The following is a 19,623-nucleotide window of genomic DNA, read 5'->3' on the forward strand; positions in this document are numbered from 1 at the left end:
ACTCTCCATGTGGGACTTGATCAATTGTAGACGCTGAAAAAGTCCTTATCGTTTATGTATTGAGTTCTTGCCACTATTTGCAGGTATTGCAATGAAATGTGGGCACTGTGATTATGAAGCAGTAAATTACAAACATGTTTTGTAACAGAATGGAAATTCCTACAAGACAACTCTTCCCAGAAAATATCAAATTTTTGTTAGAATAAGTTATTAGATATAAATGGTTTTGTCCCATATTGCTTATCTTCCATTGAAGTATTTTAAAAAGATGACCAAAAGCAATTTTAAAATAATTTGCAACATGTAATAAAAAGTGTTTAGTTGAGACTATTACTATGTTTAGATCAAATCTGAAGTTTATGTTTTCACCTAATAAATACTCAATAAATGTTTGTTGATTGAGTATAAAACATGTATATATTACAGTAGAAAAAAGTACAAGATGATTCAATTTTGTCTTTCAGTGATAAACATGTTGGTAAAGTTTATTCCAAGTCTACTTCCTTTTTGGATTATGTCAGAAAATCTTTGAAGAAGCTTGAATTAGATGCCTCCAAGGTTGGTACACAATTATCCAATGTTTTACTGAGTTACAAAACAATTAATGAAGTGAAGTGCCTCAGAACACTTTGCTTCCATTTTCTGCCTTGGGTCTTTATGAGAAACATTAAGTTGTGTAGAGAACAAATCACGGTCTTTTCTGTTAGATACAATGTGCCATCCTGTGAACATTCAGAGGACCCCCCTTTTTGTGTTTACATAGCTAAAAGAAACTAAGTCTGATAACAAACTTATCCCATTGGTGAATGAAAATTGAGAAATAGAAGTAAATTAAATGGTTTCACTTTGAAAATTTTCTATTTCTATTTCAAATATATATATAATTTATATAAATGTAAATATATATAAATATATATAAATTTTATGTTTTATTTATTTATTTAAGAGCTGAAATTACTTCCCTGTAAAAAATTAGTTACTTAGTTAATTAATTTGGCTTTGAATGAGAGAATCCTGGAATTTCAAAACTACATGAAAGGTTTAGGGTAATAATTGAGACCATTTTATAACAACTAAAAAAAGCTTGGTAGATAGGATTGCTTCTTCTAGAATGGGAAAGCAAGGTGCTACTTCACCTACCAGATACATCTTGTTCTGTAGCAAGAATATTAAAATGTATTTGAAACATCGTAATATTTTAAAAGATCTATAAACTAAATTGTTATCATGAGAGGTGAGTCTTGCTCAGGTTTGGGTTGGAAGAACTCTCCCTTGAGGTCCCTGCCCACTGTGAGACTTGTTGATTCTAAAGATCAGGGAAAATTCTTACAGGAAATGAAAAAATTGTTTTGTGACAAGAAGTTAAGAAATAACAGAGCTATAGAGAATGGGATTGTGTTTTTAATTCTTGAGGTATGTTTCAAATGCTCATTGAAAGCTAAGGGCTTATGTAAAATATATTTAGTACAGTTTCTACTTGGAAGTAATGTATCTAGTGTCTAATTGGTACTGGCCATATTCCTTCTACCTCCAAAAGGTTTCCTGTGCCTCTTTGTTTATAGAACAGTGTGGTTAACTTTCAGTTCAATAAATTTTCATTAAGCACTTGACTATGTGCAGGAAACTGCTGAACACTAGGGTCACAAATAAGAAAAAGGAAGACAGTCCCTGTCCTCAAGGAGCTTACTGCTGTATAGGGAAGGCCACACCAAAGGAAGCGGAAAAGGGGGAAGGGGTTGGGACCATAGGGTATCTGACATGGGGCAGGATATTTCATGGAGTCAAGAGCTGGGAGAGCTGCTGCTAAAAACTGGAATTACCTGGAAATTTTGGTAATCATCTACTAGAATCTAAGAGATGGAAAGAAGTTATAGACCAATTAGTTCAACTTCTAACTCTGTAAAACAATCTCATCTTCAGCAACCTTGATAGGTTGCCGTAATGTGCTTGGTTTTAATCAGTTCACTGAGGGGAGGGAGCTTCCCAGTCAGTTCATTCTCTGTATAACAAATACTTAATTGCATGAGTGGAACTTGCTAGTTAAGCGAATCTCATACTATATTATTACTCCCTAGTGTCTGTGATTTTAGTTCATTGGAGAAAATGCTAGATTGAGTCTGAAGATCTGGGTTTGAATCCTCTCTGCTAATAAGTACGTGTATGGCTTTGGGCAAGTCACAAACTCCTGAATCTCATTTTTTTTTCAGTCTACAAATATGGGGATTGGGCTAGAAATAGATCAGTAAACAACAGCCAGGGGGCCAAATCCCTCTGCAGCTTGTTTTTATATGGCTTGTAAGGGAATAAATAAATAGAACTTATTTAATATTTTAATAAACCTCAATAAAATGCATTTAAAAATACAAAACAGAAGTAGGGTGGATTTGGCCCTTGCGGGCCATCTACACCATTAACCTCCTCGTGTAGATGATCTCTGAACTCCAGTTCTGTATTCTGATAAGCCTAAATATTTTCATATATCACAAGATGCACCCGTATGCACACATTAATTGTGTTTCATCAAATATTTTGGCCTCTCTCTAACCATAATATGTAAACCTTAGAGGGGCAGAAATATTTTGCATGGTACGACAAGATTAAGATTAGGTTCTAAATTTCATGAAAGTCTATACTACCATGTAAAAATAAAGTCTTAAGTGAAGTATCATCAGGTTATAGCAGTGGTAGCCTGAGCCTTTCAACTGATTTTGCTGGTGGTTCAACTGATTCTCTAGAGCAGAGTTTTCTTAACTGAAGGGTCCATGAGATTATTTTGGTTTTTTAAGATTTTGATAACTTCCCATATGTTGATTTCCTTTGTAATCCTTTGTATTTCATTTGAGGCATTTAAAAGCATTGTTCTGAGAAGGGGTCCATTGGCTTCACCAGACTGTCGCAGGAGTCTGACCCCCAATATTTAAGACCCCTGCTGTAGGGGCAAATGGTTAAAGAAACATGAAGGAAAACAAAGGGAGACAGGAAGACCAAAGATGAAAAGATGGAGATAAAATGTAAATATTGAAAAATCAGTGAGTGAAAAAAAGTAAGCAGGTACAGAAAGAGAATAGAAAAAAGAAGAAGAGAGGAAGCTAGGTAAATAATCAGGAATACATGGAATGCTAGTGGAGAACTCAGCTTCATTTCATATCCATTTTATGTATCCTGATCCTTGTCATTACAGCCTAGAAAGGAACATATTAACCACAGCCAACTGAAAATAGATTCTACAATCTAGTTTTGTGCATAAACACAATCACATCAGTGCTTACATGAGTTTCTAATCATTGAACATGACAACATGCCTTCAGAAGCTTTTTGATTAAGTTGGTGTTAGAGCTTCCTAATGTTTACAAACTATTATATTTATACAAATGAATCTGTGTTGAACAAATATATATCAGTGTGTTTCTGATCCTGCAGTGAACATCTGTTAACATTCAGAATTATGTAAACATGGGAAGTGTCTAGAAAATCTTTTAACGTGCTTCTGGACAGGTTCTTTTCCTGAAAAATTACTTGAAGACATATCAAGTAAAACAGAACACTCTTAGACAAATCATTATCATTCCAAGTAGGCCAGCTCAACATGTGCTAGATTTACGTATGACTAATATCCAACCTCAATGAGGAATCCAAGGTGACAAGTTCTAAAGTCATTTATGAAAGACAGCCCTGGGCCTTCTTCTCACTTAGAGCGTTTGTCATTCCAGTCGTTCCATTTGGAGACAGATAAAGGGATTGCCAACATTTTCATCATAAATCCCATTTTTTTTAAACAGGCATCTAAATTATTGCTGGTTTAAGTGACCTCCCTAATAATTCATGAATAGAAAGTTCTGGAAAAAAAATGTCTCGAGAATGTAGTTTTAGAAACATAGGCAAATTGATCTTTAAAATGGTCCCTATTTAACGAATTCCTTCATTTTTTGTATCTTTTGACTGAATTGTCTGCTTTAGTAATTGGATACTGTTATAGACTCTTAAAAAAGGAAGGATTTTAGACTCCAGAGAAGTTAAATCTAGCTAAGTATTTCAGGATGCCAACTACACTGTAGCAATGTCACCAAATATACCTTATGTACAAAATCACCTTCTCAGAATAAAACTACTACAGTCCTTCTTAGTGTTATTCTGATAAAGGTATTCTTTCTTGTGGTAAAATATTAAGACTTGCTAATACTTTAATCACAAAGTTTTTGTAATTCCCACCTCACTCAGTGATATTCAGACGTATAGCTAAACTAATTACTCCTCAGCCTTTTTCTGCTGTGAATTTCTTTGGAATCTGGGGAAAAGTCAGTTTATAGTTTTGTTGTTTCTGAACCAGTGTGTTTTACTTTTCAAAATATTTATTAAATCTCAGGATCTCGTTCTTTCTTATTCTCTCTCTCTCCCTCCCTCTTCTCTCTTTCTCCCTCCCTCTTCTCTCTCTCTCTCTCTCTCTCTCGCTCTCTCTCACTCTCGCTCTCACTCTCTTTCCCTCTCTCTTGTCCTTCTTCCTCTCCCTTTCCCTTTCTCTTTCTTTCTCTTTTTTCTCCTCTCTCTCCCTTTTCCTCTCTCCCTTTCTACCTCTCTCCCACCTTCTCCTCTCTCTCCTTCTCTCCCTTCCCCTTTCTCTCTGTGTCTTTCTCTTTTCCTCCCTCCCTCCCTAGTAAGCCTTTAAATGTGTCATTTTTGGAGGGAGGTCAGTAAAGGTTAGAATATTGATTCTTGAGTAGTATAGGAACAGGGGAATCAAGTAAACAATTAATATCGGATCTCACAATTGGAAGTGACCTGAGAGGCTGCCTAGCTAACTTGTCCCACTTCTCTGATAAATGATAATTTTATGTCTTATTTTCATTAATTACAAATCATAACTATGCTTTTCTGAGCACCCCTTGGTTATAGAGTTCATTATTTTCTGTTATTTTCTGTGCAAGTTGTCTCTAGGCACCTGCAGGTACTTTCAGACAGAATTATTGGAATGGCTTTCCCAAGGCTCTGAGTTAAAATACAAATTGTTTCCTGTCTCTGTTGGCGTTAATTTAATAGCCAATGAAAATTCTGTGTCTCAGTAAGTCCATACCTTGTAAGACCACAGAGTGTTATAAGTTACACAGGTGGTCTGAGAGCTAGAAATGAGACATCAAGATCTCAAATTACTTTCAGTTACTGTGGTGTAACCAGACAAAAGTTGAGTGAGATGTACATATGCATATGAAAGTTATTTAAACACATGGTGTGTATACATATGTATGTGTACACGTATATGTGTGTATAGATATGTGTCTATAGATATTATGTAGATGTATACATATATACATATATGTGTGTATATAGAGACATATTTATACCAAATTGGATTCTTCATTCTATTCCTGTGTTAACCTATAATCTTTCTCTGAAATCTGATATTCTTCTCTTGCACAGTTTTCATTTTGTTCTTTATCATACTATTGTTCAGTCTTTCTTCACTACTAGATGATGCGGTAAAGTCAGGAAGATTTGAATTCCAGTCCTGCCGCAGATTCTTAACTAGCTGTGTGACCCTGAGCAAAGTCCTTAACCTCTGTTCGCCAGAATTGCCTAATCTAGAAGACAGAGATCATACTAACGCCTCCTCCCAAATAAATATAACCCTTTACATACCCTAAAGTACTATCTAAACGCTTGCTATTATGATTTAAATGATTTCTTCTGTCCGTGTGCTCTGTGATCCAGTGACAGTGGCCTTCTGGCTTTACCTCATGCATGGCGCTCCATGATCTGACTCCATGACTTTTCATTGTTTGTCTCCATACCTGGAATGTTCTCCTTCCTGACCTCTCCACAGTCTGGCTACCCTGGCTTTCTTAAAGATGCCACTTAGATCCCACCTTCTGCAGGATGTCTTTAACACTCCTCCCCTCCGCTCAAGCTTTCTCTGTGTTTACTTCCCATTTCTCTCCTATAGATCTTGTTTGCAAATAGTGAGTTCCTTTAAGGCAGGATCCTGTTTCTGCCTTTCTTTGTAAAATCAGTACGTAATACAATGCCTGATACTTACATGACACTCGATAAGTGTTTTTTGACGACCTGAACATCTCTTCACAAGATAGAGCTACAGCTATACTAGAAAAGTCGTTAGGCTTAAGAATCATTCTGGGTTCCAGTCTCAGCTCTGGCCTTTACCTCAGTCCTTGTCCTGTGATGTACAAGTCATTTATCTTCTGTAAGACTTAGTTCCATAATGTGTAGACTGGAATGATGCAACTAGCACAACTTACTTGCTGGGCTTATGTAGAAAATGATTAAAACCTCAATCATTTGAACTTTAATTATTGTTATTTTGACTCTACACTCCTTCACATCCACGGATGTGTCCTCCGTCCATATCCATTCACACCTTCTGATTCTTTACAATTTGGCTGCACATTGTCACATGGATCCTCTCCAGAGGCTCAGCTTTGTCTTCTAGAGAGCTTTCATGATAAGCAGTGTGGTGTAGTGGGTAGAGAGAATATCTGGGCTCAAGTCTTTTCTCTGATATATACTGGCTTTATGAACCTGGTCAATTCATTTAATCCAGGGGTGGGAAACCTACCAGCCAGAAGATCACATGTGGCCTTCTAGGTCCTTGGGTGCAACCTTTTGACAGAATCTAAGTTTTGCAGAACAAATCCTTTTATTAAGGAGATTTGTTCTGTGAAGTTTGAATCATGTCAAAAGGCCACACTTGAAGACCTAGAGGGCCACATGTCACCTCCAGGCCACAGGTTTCCCACCCCTGAATAATCTTTCACAGTTCTAGGCATTTCCCTAAGGTTATAAGGTTTTTTGATAGAAGGAGCCTCCTTCATCACCTTTCCACAAGTCCAGTCCCCATCTCTTAACATTTTCTAAGTACCTATGGAGTACCCTGGATATCTTTTTAACAGGATAAGCCAAAATTAATTGGACACAAAGTAATACTAATAATAATGATAACATTACCTAATATTTTATAGCATTATATTATGCTATACTTTTTTTTCAAGGTCCTTTCCTATACAACAAGTGATATAGTAAAACTCTGAGATAGGTATCTATTTTATGGACAAAGCCCCTTAAGAAAGAGAGGAAGTGAATTAACCCAAATTATAAATCCAGTTAATGACTAACTAGGTCTCCTGTCTCTTGTCTATGTGTTCTTTCCTCTAAATCAGAGATTACTTGGGTACCATGTATACCCTAGGGGTCTATAGATAGAATTCAGGAGGTCTATGAACTTGGATGGGAAAAAAAAACATTCTATCTTTATTTTCCCTAAAATGTAACTGAAATTTAGCGTTTCCTTTGATTTTGTGAAAACATTTTTCTGAGAAAGGACCCATAGGCTTCATCAGACATTGCCAGATGGGTCTGTGATACACACAAGACTCTTAAGTACCTATGCTGTAAACCAACAAACAAATAAACATGTCCATGAATACTGTTCATCAGTCTGTAAACACTTAATTTTTATGTTTTTCGATATCTTTGAGATTTCCTCAGCCATTTATTATGGTTTCATAAAAAGTAAACAAAAACAGAAGGGAGGAAGAATTCATAGACTTTAAGGAGAATTTATGAGAGAATTAAGTAAGAATGTTAATAAAACAAGAAGATGTGCTGAAATAGAGGAGTAAAGAATAGATTATCACCCAGTAATGGCTTGAGGTAAGGGTTATTATACATTCACTTACTCTGTACACTTTACTTAGTGCTTTTGCTCGGTGTTCACTCTTCCTGTCTTTGACAGTTCATGAAATAGCAACCTTGTGGCAAAGGCAACATGGCTCCATTACACAGAGTGCTAGACTTTTGGAACTTCTATCATCATGGAATTAGAAATGACCCACGAGGTCATTCTGACCAACCTTCTACTTAATAAAGGAATCACCTTCTTACTTTTTGTGGAAACTAATCCCAAATTCCCCATGGCTCTTTGCCTACACCTCTCTCATTTGTAGTTATTTTACTCCCTTTTATCACATTTATTTTGGACTTTTCTTTCTTATAATCTTTTTAGAGCAAGATCTATCTTTACTTTTCACTCTAACAAGTTAGTGGCCTGATTGTACACTGACAGCTAACCAAGGAATGATATCAGTAAGAAGTCTTAAAATATAATTCATTACATTGCTTCTTATTTACTGCTTGCCTTCCCACTTGTTCTTTAAAGAAAATATACGTGCTATGTAGGGGTGAGGCTTCTTTGTAATCTATAAATCTTTGACTTCTCTCATTCCTTACTCCTTATCTGTATTTTCCAGTATATCTCTGATATTCTTCACTAATTCCTAGTTTTTCACTCAAGTTACTAAATATCAAAGCATAAGTAGATTGAATGTAGAGAGTCTTAAAAAAAAAAGTCTTTATAGATTTTCTTTCTTTGTTCTCCACAAAAGATGTTGGTGTATGAGCTACAGTTATTGTCATAGTGACTTTTTTTTTTTTTTTACAAACACAAGCACATCTGTAGTAGATGTCCAATAAAATGTTACTTGTTGCCTTTGGCACATGATTAAATCAGCCCCTTTATCTTCCTCTCCAAAGAGAACCTCTGAACCATCCTTCCATTGAGCTGCAACTTCCTTCTTCCTTCTGGTTTCATTTATAGCAAAAATGTCAGCATTAATGTGCTTGGTTCCTCCATGGGATGACCATTTGTCACTTGGACAAAGATTGAATATTTAGAGTACTAACATTGAAGATAATATTTATGGGATGGGGCAAGACAGGTTTTAGTGGTTTGAGGAACTCCCCATGAAAAAATCTCTACCAATGGAGGTCATTATATCCTCAGAAACTTAGTTTTAGCTGGTTGCTTGAAGGACTTAAAGGTTAAGAAACTTGCCATGTGGTCAGTATATCAGAGGCAAAATTGAACTTAGGTTCTCCTGACTCCAGTACCATCCTTCTGTCCACTACACTGTAATGTCTCAATGTTTATAAGACATAAAAAAGTATGATTCTTAGCACCCTTCGTCTTTTTCTACCACTGTGTCCCCATTACAATAAAAATGGAGAGGGGCAGCACAGGATTGAGGGTCATTTTGTCTTTTTCTTTATTCCATCTGTTGCTATGGCCAACAAATTCATCCTTAATGGTCCAGACTTCTAAAAATACATGGTCCCAAAGTCCAGAAAGTTAATACTAGACTTAGAGTTAAATTAAGCAATCAAAAGTCATGCATCAAATATGATTTTTGGCAGTACACTACTTTTTAATGGCAAATATATGAAAAGTTAGATTTTTTTCCTCTAAAGAGTAGAAAGCTAATCATCAAGCTACTCCAAAGAGAATATACTCTTGCATATCAAGGTCATTCTCTCTTTCTCTCTTTCTCTCACCTATCTACATTGTTTACAGATGTCTCTATGGTAACCAATCATCTTAGAAAATAGTATAATGTTAAGAGAATGCCGTTGAAAGAGTAAGGAGAAATAAAAGAGAAAAACAGGTTATGACTTTTTTCTGATTCAGGAAAAGAGAAACAAAAGCTCCTTATGTCAACTTATTTTAATCAGTGCAGTACTTTCAACAATAAAAAGAAAACATTTAATTCCATAAAAATAGCATTACTTCGAGTCATTATTAATTGAATAATCCACTTTTGTTAATTCCTCTGCTCATAGAATGTGAGGATTGTTCCAAAATGTTTCCTCTTTTCTCGAGCCTCTAACCTTTGCCCCAACCTTCTACCCTTAGAAGCTCCTTCTAAACTGAAAGAAATTAAGGTCATTTTATGGTAGGCAATTTCCTCCACTCTTTTTCAGTCTTCAAAACTCATTATCATCACTTACTTTCCCCTTGCCTTCTGTGTCAGGAGATGTCTCTGCCTCCTGTAAAACTCATCCATCTAGCTGTAGCTTTTTTCTCATCTCTTCACACCTCCCCCACATTCTTCCTCCATAATCATTCCCCTCCCTCTCTCATATATCTTTAATCTCACTTTCTTTACTTGTCCTTCCCCAGAGCCTATAGATTTGCTTAAGGTCCTTCAGTCCTAATTTTCTAAAAAATCTTTCCTTGACCCTGTTCTCATCTACCAGTCATTACATCTTAACCTTTACCTGCGCTGCCAAATTATTTTTGAAATGTTTTTTTCTCAATAATGCCTCTTCATTCTTCACCATCTATGCTATCCTCAACTCTTTGTAATCTAGTTTTTTCCCTGTTCTACTCTAAGTGCTTTCTGAAAGGTCACAGCTGACTTCATGATTGGCAAAGCCTGCGGTCCTTTCAGTCTTAGTCTTAACCTCTTAAACCTCTCTGCGGCATTTCAGGCTAGAAGCCATCCCTCCCTATCTGCTTCATAGCCTCTTTTACCTTCCTGGGACTCTACACTTTCCTGGTTCTCATTTCTCCTCACTCATTCCTGATGGGTAGGCATTACCCAGGTTTCTATCTTTGACACTTTTCTCTTCCTAAACCCTCTCCATTGACAGTTCTCATTCACACATCCATTATTTCAAGTATTTCCTCTGTACAGAGAAATCAATCTTAACTTATCTGTCTCTCTGTCTCTTTCTCTCCTCCTCCTCTCCTCTCCCTCTGTCTTTCCCCGTCTTTTAAACTCCTGGAGACTTAGTTTCCCTATATGTAAAAATAGGCACATTGAGGGCTCTCCAGTGTCTCATACAACTCAAGTTCTGTGATCTTATGGTCAAATGAATGAGATCACTTGGATAGCTGAGTGGAAAGATGGACTGTTATGATATGAGGGAGGCCACCCAACAGGATATTACAATAGTCCAGGCAACAGATGAGTACCTGCATAAGACACGTGGCAATGTCAAGCTTTACAAGCTTTTATACAGGAGAGATTGGAAGGTAGATTCAACAAGAAATGGCAACAGATTGGATGTGTTAAATGAGAGAGAATAGGAAGTGGAAGGTGATACCTAGGTTGTCATCTTGGGTGAATGGAGGAATAATAGTGCCCTCAATAGTAAGAAGGAAGTTATGGAGATGGAAGGATTTGGACATGCTGAGTTTAAGGTGTGTACAAGACTTTGAAATTTAGATGTCTAGTAGACCGTTCTACATATAAGACTGGAAGTCTGCAGAGAGGTGAGGGCTGGATACATTCACATAAGAATCATCTGCATAGACATTCTAATTGAAAACACGAGTGCTAATGTGATCCTAAGCTTAGTAGTATAAGGGGAGAAGTGAGGAGAGCCTAGAAGAGAATCTCTTAGGATACTCATAGGTAACAAACAAAATCTAGATGAAGATCCAGCAAAGGAAACTGAGGAACAATGTGACAGGAGGAAAACCTGGAAAGAGCAGTGTCATTAAAACCTAGAAAGAAGAAAAAGCCAAGGAGAAGAGGGTGATCCATAATGTCAAAGGCTGTAAAGAGGTCAGGGAGGATAAGGATTAAGAAAAGGCCATTAGATTTGTCAATCAAGAAAGCTCTATTTGAATGAGATTTGAAGCTAGATTGCAGAAAGTTAAGAAGAATGAGAGGAACGGTTGTGGAGGCACCAGTTTTAGAAAATCTTCTCAAGGAGTTTAGCTCCAAGAAGAAGGAGAAATATATCATGACTCACTTGGATGAACAAATCAAGTGAGTGTTTTTGTGGATTAAAGAAATGTTGCAAGATGGCGGAGTAGAAACACACAAATACACTAGCTCCGAACCCACAGCCCTTGAAATATCTGTAGTAAAGAGCTGCCAATAAATTCGGGAACAGGAGAAGCCACATAACAGCAGAGCGGATAAGATTTCTATTCCAGAGGGACCTGCAAACCTCTCGCAAAAGGTCCGTCGCGCTGCGGACACGGAGACCAGCCCTACCCTGCCCCTGCCCCGGCCCCGGCACCGAGAGGAGAAGATCCGAGCGGACTTCAGGGACGGGATCTCCAGCAGCCGCGTGGGTTCCTCCACCCACAGGTCACGGGGGTCGGCAAGAAGGTCTCTTTGGTGGGTCGAGAGGGGAGTGGGATTCCCCCATACTCAGGCCCCCTCGGGAGGCAACAGTGGAAGCGGGAGCAGACAGAGGCTCCCCAAGCAGGCAGGAGCCCAGATCCATTGTTGAAGGTCTCCGCATAAACCCCCTGAGGGAACTGAGCCCATGAGGCGGCCCTGCCCCCACCTGAGCACCTGAACATAATCTCAGACTGAATAGCAGCCCTGCCCCCACCCAAAGCCCTGAGGCTGAGAAGCAGCATTTGAGCCTCAGACCCCAAGTGCTGGCTGGGAGGATCAGGAGGCTAGGTGGGTGTGAGGAGAATATTCAGAGCTCAAGTCACTGGCTGGGAAAATGCCCAGAAAAGGGAAAAAAACCAAGACTATAGAGGGTTACTTTCTTGGTGAGCAGGTTTCTCCTCCCCTCCCTTCTGATGAGGAAGAGTGGTGTTCATCATCAGGGGAAGACACGGAAGTCAGTGCTTCTACATCCCAGCCCACTCAATGGGATCAGTTCTGGGAAAAGGTCATAAAGAGCTCAAAAAATTTTCAAAATTATGTTAGAGAGGTGGAGGAACAACTGGGAAGACCAATAAAAGACTTGCAAGCAAAGTATGAACAACAGATCAGCTCCCTGCTAAAGGAGACCCAAAAAAATGCTGAAGAAAATAACACCCTGAAAAATAGGCTAACTCAATTGGCAAAGGGGGTTCAAGAAGCCAATGAGGAGAAGAATGCTTTCAAAAGCAGAATTAACCAAATGGAAAAGGAGATTCAAAAGCTCACTGAAGAAAATAGTTCTTTCAAAATTAGAATGGAACAGATGGAGGCTAATGACTTTATGAGAAACCAAGAAATCACAAAACAAAACCAAAAGAATGACAAAATGGAAGATAATGTGAAATATCTCATTGGAAAAACAACTGACCTGGAAAATAGATCCAGGAGAGACAATTTAAAAATTATGGGACTACCTGAAAGCCATGATCAAAAAAAGAGCCTAGACATCATCTTTCATGAAATTATCAAGGAAAACTGCCCTGATATTCTAGAACCAGAGGGCAAAATAAATATTGAAAGAATCCACCGATCACCACCTGAAAAAGATCCAAAAAGACAAACTCCTAGGAATATTGTGGCCAAATTCCAGACTTCCCAGGTCAAGGAGAAAATATTGCAAGCAGCTAGAAAGAAACAATTCAAGTACTGTGGAAATACAATCAGGATAACACAAGATCTAGCAGCTTCTACATTAAGGGATGAAAGGGCATGGAATAGGATATTCCAGAAGTCAAAGGAACTAGGACTAAAACCAAGAATCACCTACCCAGCAAAACTGAGTATAATACTTCAGGGGAAAAATTGGTCTTTCAATGAAATAGAGGACTTTCAAGCATTCTTGATGAAAAGACCAGAGCTAAAAAGAAAATTTGACTTTCAAACACAAGAATGAAGAGAAGCATGAAAAGGTAAACAGCAAAGAGAAGTCATAAGGGACTTATAAAAGTTGAACTGTTTACATCCCTACATGGAAAGACAATATTAGTAACTCTTGAAACTATTCAGTATCTGGGTACTTGGTGGGATTACACACACACACATGCACACACACACGCTCATAGAGACAGAGTGCGCAGAGTGAATTGAATAGGATGGGATCATATCTTAAAAAAAAATGAAATCAAGCAGTGAGAGAGAAATATATGGGAGGAGAAAGGGAGAAATGGAATGGGGCAAATTATCTCTCATAAAAGAAGTAAGCAAAAGACTTTTAGTTTGGGGAAAAAGAGGGGAGGTGAGAGAACAACATGAAGTTTACTCTCATCACATTCCACTAAAGGAAGGAATAAAATGCACACTCATTTTGGTATGAAAACCTATCTTACAATATAGGAAGGTGGGGAACAAGGGGATAAACAGGGTGGGGGGATGATGGAAGGGAGGGCATGAGGAGGAGGGTACAATTTGAGGTCGACACATAGGGAGGGACAGGATCAAAAGAGAGAATAGAAGTAATTGGAAGCAGGATAGGATGGAGGGAAATATAGTTAGTCTTATACAACACGACTATTATGGAAGTCATTTGCAAAACTACACAGATTTGGCCTATATTGAATTGCTTGCCTTCCAAAGGGAGGGGGAGGGGAGGGAGGGAGGAAAAGGTGTTTTGGGGTGGGGGGCGGGGACAAGGGGGGAGAAAATTTGGAGCCAAAAATTCTGTGAAAATGAATGTTAAAAGTGAAATAAATAAATAAATTTTAAAAAAATAAAAAAATAAAAAAAGATGTTGCTATCTTTGTACTAGCAGGGAATTAACAAGCAGACAGGAAAATATTCAAGATTATTGTGATTGAGGGTGATATGGGGACATTGGAGAAGGCAGTATGGAAAAAGATCCCTTGTGTACCTAGAGGGATTTGTATTAACAAAGAGAAAAGTCATGTGTCCTCTGAGACAGGGGGTGAATGAAGAGATAGTGGTAGGAAGCAAGTGAGTGGTACGAGATGAATCTGAAGAGAAAAGATGGACCTCTTGGTTAATGACTTCAATTCTTTCGGTGAAATATGAGGCAAGGTACTCAACTGAGAGGATTGGGGAAGGTAGCCACAGAGGTTTGAAAAGGGCTAGAAATATTTGGAAAGGCTTTTATGGTGCATTGACTAGCCATCCAGTTGGGGAGGTGCGAAAGCATTGCCCTCCATAGTGAGGGCCAAGTTGGGATTAAGTAACATAACTTTGCAATGGACCATTAGCTTCATGATTTTCTCCAGTAGGAGTGAAGGCAGCAGATGGTGGGAGTAATCCAAGGATAGTGCTTACTGGGCCAAGAGAGACAATAAGATGAGTAAGGAACCCTAGAGCAAAGGATAGTGTATAGTGGAACTGGTTCACCAAGGAATCAAGATGAACAAACGAGGAGACGGCAACTAGTGCCGGGGATGAAAGTCGGGGAAAGTCCTAAGGGGTGAAGTGAATCTAGGTCATGATGATGATCCAGAATAGGAACTGAATCATTGCTGATTAAAATTTAACAGTATTTTAAGATAGGCGTAAAGGAATTCATTGGTGAAAGGAGTATGCACAATAATGAAATAATGATGCTTCCAAAGAAAGTCTGCATGTCTGGTTTCAAGAGGAATGTCTGTCATGTTTGGATTGGGCGATGTGTCTTATAAGAGCCTTTTTGAAGTCAAAGTAAGGAATAATGGATGGTACCATTTTGTTTTGTACCATTGCAGAAGATTAAAAAGATTTGTTAAGCTGAATTACTTAATGCCTCTTGACAGAGTCCTATGGTGGACAACATGTGCGCAGATTTCTTTACTTTAATGGTACTTTTTTTGTTACAAGGTTGAGTTCTATTTAAGGAGAGAGTTGAGTCACTGGAAAGTGAAGTAGCAGCAATTTTGAAAAAAAAATTATCTCATAAGCCAATTACTCAACAAATGTTTATTGAGCACTTACTACATTGAGTCAACAAGCATTTATTAAGCACCTATTCTGTGGAAGGTACTGTGCTATTTGTCAGACAGTTTGTTAAGTATTTGGAAATTTATCCTCAAGGAGCTTACATTCTAATGGGAGAGGAAACATGTACAATAGGCATGTATACAAAATATATACAAATTAAATACAAGGTACCTTTAGAAGGGAAGGCACTGTTATTTTTTTAGATGTCAAGAATCATCGGTCTTATTTTTTTCATTGCATTTCTTTTATGCCTATTTTGTTTTAGGAATTATTCCAACTACTTAACATTGCAACTTTTTCATATTTCATTGTGTATTTTTATATATTTATGTATTTTATATGTTTTATATTTTTTATTTTTTATCTTACAGCTTACAGAAGAAATGATAATGGAATACTATGAGAAGTACAAGCCTAGAATGAATGAACTGGAAGCATTTAATATGGTAAATCACAGAATTCACAGTAAGATGCATGTGTCTGCTTGTGTGTGTGTGTGTGTGCGCGCACGTGTGTCTGTGTCTGTGTGTGTGTGTGTGTCTGTGTCTGCGTCTGTGTCTGTGTCTATGTGTGTGTGTGTCTGTGTCTCTGTGTCTGTGTGTATCTGTGTCTGTGTCTATGTGTCTGTGTCAGTGTCTATCACAGACTAGAATAGGATCCTGTGAAATTTTGTGATGGGGTGAACTAACTTATTTTGTGATACCCTGATTCTCAAAAACACTGAGTTGGATCATGTCCTATTTCAAAACTATATTAGGTGTCAGTAAAATAAGAAGAGAACGCATGAAAGCTTCCTTTATAAGCAATGTTATAAATGTGCAGAAATATTAGAGTTCTTTGAAAACATGTTTGTCTTGATGCACTTATTTCACAAGCATTCCTTTTAATGAATTTCATTCTTAGTGCCCTGTAAGTGCTTCCTGTCATATTTGCATGAGGATGATACTTCAAAGCAATTTAAATAGTAACCATTTTCCCTTTTTATTACTTCAGAAGACTTTTGATCCATTCTTTATTCTTTTGCATGATGGGCATTTGCCATATCTAGATAGATAGATCTGTAATTTTTCAGCAGTATTTTCTTCAACAGGACAAGTAAAAAGGAAAAGTTTTTCATTCTGCTGTTTGTTCAACAACTGTAATTATATCCAATCTTTCTTTTAGTTGAAAGTCATTTTGGCTCCTTGTATAGAGACTTTGATACTTATGGATCGACTTTGCTATCTTAAAGAACAGGTATTTTTGCACTTTTTAAAATATCTGAAAAACATCTTAATTGAATCAGTTATCTGCTTAATTGCTAAAAGGGTGCCTTCTAAAACTAGCAGTGCAATTATTTTCATCATATTTGCAAATTTTAAGTATTCATTCCATCTCTTTTTCAACATATGTACAGCAGATGTTGTTTGTAGCAAAGCTGCAACAGTAAAGTTTATGTTCTTGTAATTGTATGGTAATTACTAGTCGCTAGACAGTAAACACACAAAGCACTGTATACTGAGACATTGTGTGGCTAAAATTAGTAAGGGCTAGACAGAAGATACCCTTTATAAACTCCATTTCACACGGATTAGCACATTTATTTGAATTTTCCTACTTGGGTACTTGCAGGGTATTATTCTCTCCTGAGCAGTGTTGATGGCAATTCTTTTTTTAGTAAATCATAAATGTATGGTTCTTGTTTGAATGGGGGGGAAATGGCCCTTTTGGTTAGCTTTGAGGGAAGTGGTTTTTGCAGCTTCTGCTCTGGGCTATGGTCAAAATAAAGTTTTGTGACCTGTTTAAATTAAACACATTCATGGGAACAGCCCTGTTTTTCCACTATAAACCCTTCATTTTAACAGTTACACTTTATCATGAGGAGAGCTTTGCTTTCTTCTCTTTGAGAGCCTGCTTGGACCAAATGGATTGTAATAAATGTTTGCTTTTGTTCTAACTGGTATTTTTATAGAAAAGGCAATTTTAAAATATTTAAATAATGATGTATTTTTCTCAGCTGCCAGCCAACTATAAATCAAAGAGTATCTTTGATTCTCAAGATGGAGGGGGGGAGGGAAGATCATGCCTACTCTACTGAGCATTCATTTTCCTTTTCACAACTCTTTCCATTGACTTAGGTATAGTAGTTGGTCAAAATGCTATAGGCTAAAGACTATCAGAACGGAAGTTAGTTTTTGGAAGTCATGAGAAGCACTCATTTGGTTTTTTTGCAATATATAGAAGAGATTTCTATTCGCTTGTGTTGATAAATGTTAAATATCTCCAGTTAATAAATAAGAAATAATTACTTTAAACCACAAATATCTTGAATTTGTTTTTGTAGTTGCTTTGTATACTTGAGGATGCCACTGTATTAGTCAAGGAAGACTTTTTCTCTTTTTTTATGAAATTCTGTATGTCTTGTTTTTACATTACAGAAATACATGCATTCTGCATTATTTCCTTTTTTAGTCAGTATCTAAAGCTCGTATCAATTTACAGGACAACATTGCCTGGTCTGCGCTAGTGAAGTTATTTGATCCTGTGAAATCCCCCAGATGCTACGCTGTTACTGCTCTGAAGAAGCAGCCATGCTTTCAAGATGAGGCAAGTTGTTAGATGGAACCAGGCTGGAGACTTGCTTTTGTTAACCATCTCTTTGTAGTTTGGTATTAATCATAACAGCTGCCAGTGGTGATTTTTGTATGGACTTTTTTTTAATGAATTATAAATAAATCATGAAAAAATAGGATTCCAGTTTTCTATTGTCAATCCTTTGCCACCCTTCCCTCTCCCCAAAGAATCTGCTAAAGGGTTAATTGACTTTACTGGTGTAAAAGCTATATGGTAATATGATATTATAATGTCTTCCCTATTTTCAATATTTTCAGGCCCTGAATATTTGTTCTTTGTCAAAATTTTGGCTTTTTCAATGACTTTAAAAAACCAAAGTGACATCCATAGAGTGAATTCAAACTTCCAGCATTTTTCTCCCACATTTTGGTAGGATTTTGAAAATTTTCAGTAGGGAAAATCTACATTAAAAGTATATCTGTACTTCGGCACTAGACCAGATATGAAAGAGCGATAACACTTTTAGATTATAGATTTAAAATATAAATAATATAATTATATTATATATTATATTAATATTATGTATTATGTTATATATAATATAATATATATTATAAATAATATATTATATAATTAATATAAATAATAATAAATAAATATATATTTAGATTATAAATTTTCATTCTTTTATTATCAGCTGTATGAGGTAATTAGTCAACAAGCACTTATTAAGTGCTTCCTGTGGGTTAGGCATTGTTCTAGACACTGGAGATGCAAAGGAAGGCAAAAAGAGAGTCTTTTTTCTAAAGGAGCTCACATTCTAATGGAGATAATTGTCTATATTTGTTAAAAATCAGTCTGTCCCTCAGAGATTTCTTGGGTATGTATCTAATTTTGAATAGTGTAGTATATATCTTTAGCATTATTAAGCCTGTCCTGATTATAGTGGATCAAGTGGAGCAAAGAGTGACTCCTCATTTAGCAAAGACCAAAAAAAAAACATGGTGGTTGCTGCTAAGGTTATGGCAAGACAAGCACATTGTATGCTGCTGGTACACCTTTAAATTAGTCCTGCCATTTGGGAAAACAATTTGGAACCATGCTATAAAAATCACAAAACTCTACATGTCCTTTGACCCAACTACAGTCCTATTGGGCAGATATCCCATAGAGGTGAAAGACAGAAGAGACACATGTGCAGAATAGTTATAGAAGCACTTTTTGTGGTATAAAGTGAGTACCCATCATTTGGGGAATGGCTGAACAAATTGTAGATTACTTACATACTGATTTTGAAGATGGATTTGACAGTATAGATGGTATCCGATGCAAGTCACTTTTAACTTCAGGGTGCTTTAGGCAATTCTCCAAGACAGTAAATAGGTTGTAGAGAAAGTGCTACCTTTCATTGGTAGATGGAATTTCTTCCCCCAGAAGTTCACTGTGCCAGTGTCACAGGTCTACTTCCTAGACTACGTTCAGAATACTGTTGATACAAAGATAAAAGCAAAATTGTCTGTGTCCTCAAGGACCTAGTATTGTACTGGGGAGAGGGAGTAATTGGACCAATGACAAATAGATGGATAATATCGATGATGATGAGGAGGAGGAGGAGGATGATAACATAAATGGATGGTGACCATGATTGATGTATGGATGGTGTGAGCTCCAATTTTGAAAGTGCTCTAGGGTGTGC

At 37.1% G+C, this 19,623-nt stretch overlaps 1 protein-coding gene across 11 annotated transcripts in view; it reads left to right on the plus strand.

Annotated features, from left to right (window-relative positions):
• METTL25 (methyltransferase like 25) overlaps window positions 1-18,105 on the plus strand; it is a 141,565-nt gene extending 123,460 nt beyond the window's left edge. For 5 of the 11 annotated variants that reach the window (XR_011977301.1, XR_011977298.1, XM_072655487.1 and 2 more), the window contains 4 exons: window positions 465-558; window positions 15,746-15,820; window positions 16,539-16,610; window positions 17,856-18,105. Coding sequence is in view for 6 of the 11 variants with exons in the window: in XM_072655487.1 (XP_072511588.1) it covers window positions 465-558; window positions 15,746-15,820; window positions 16,539-16,610; window positions 17,856-17,972 (358 nt within the window). In the remaining 5 variants the exon portion in view is untranslated. Of the gene's footprint in view, window positions 1-464; window positions 559-15,745; window positions 15,821-16,538; window positions 16,611-17,855 lie in introns of those variants that run through there. The other 6 variants (XR_011977300.1, XM_072655491.1, XR_011977299.1 and 3 more) reach the window with 4 other exon arrangements.
• Window positions 18,106-19,623: the final 1,518 nt, after the last annotated feature.

Source organism: Notamacropus eugenii, chromosome 3 (assembly GCF_028372415.1).
Source record: "Notamacropus eugenii isolate mMacEug1 chromosome 3, mMacEug1.pri_v2, whole genome shotgun sequence".
Classification (NCBI taxonomy): Eukaryota; Metazoa; Chordata; class Mammalia; order Diprotodontia; family Macropodidae; genus Notamacropus; species Notamacropus eugenii.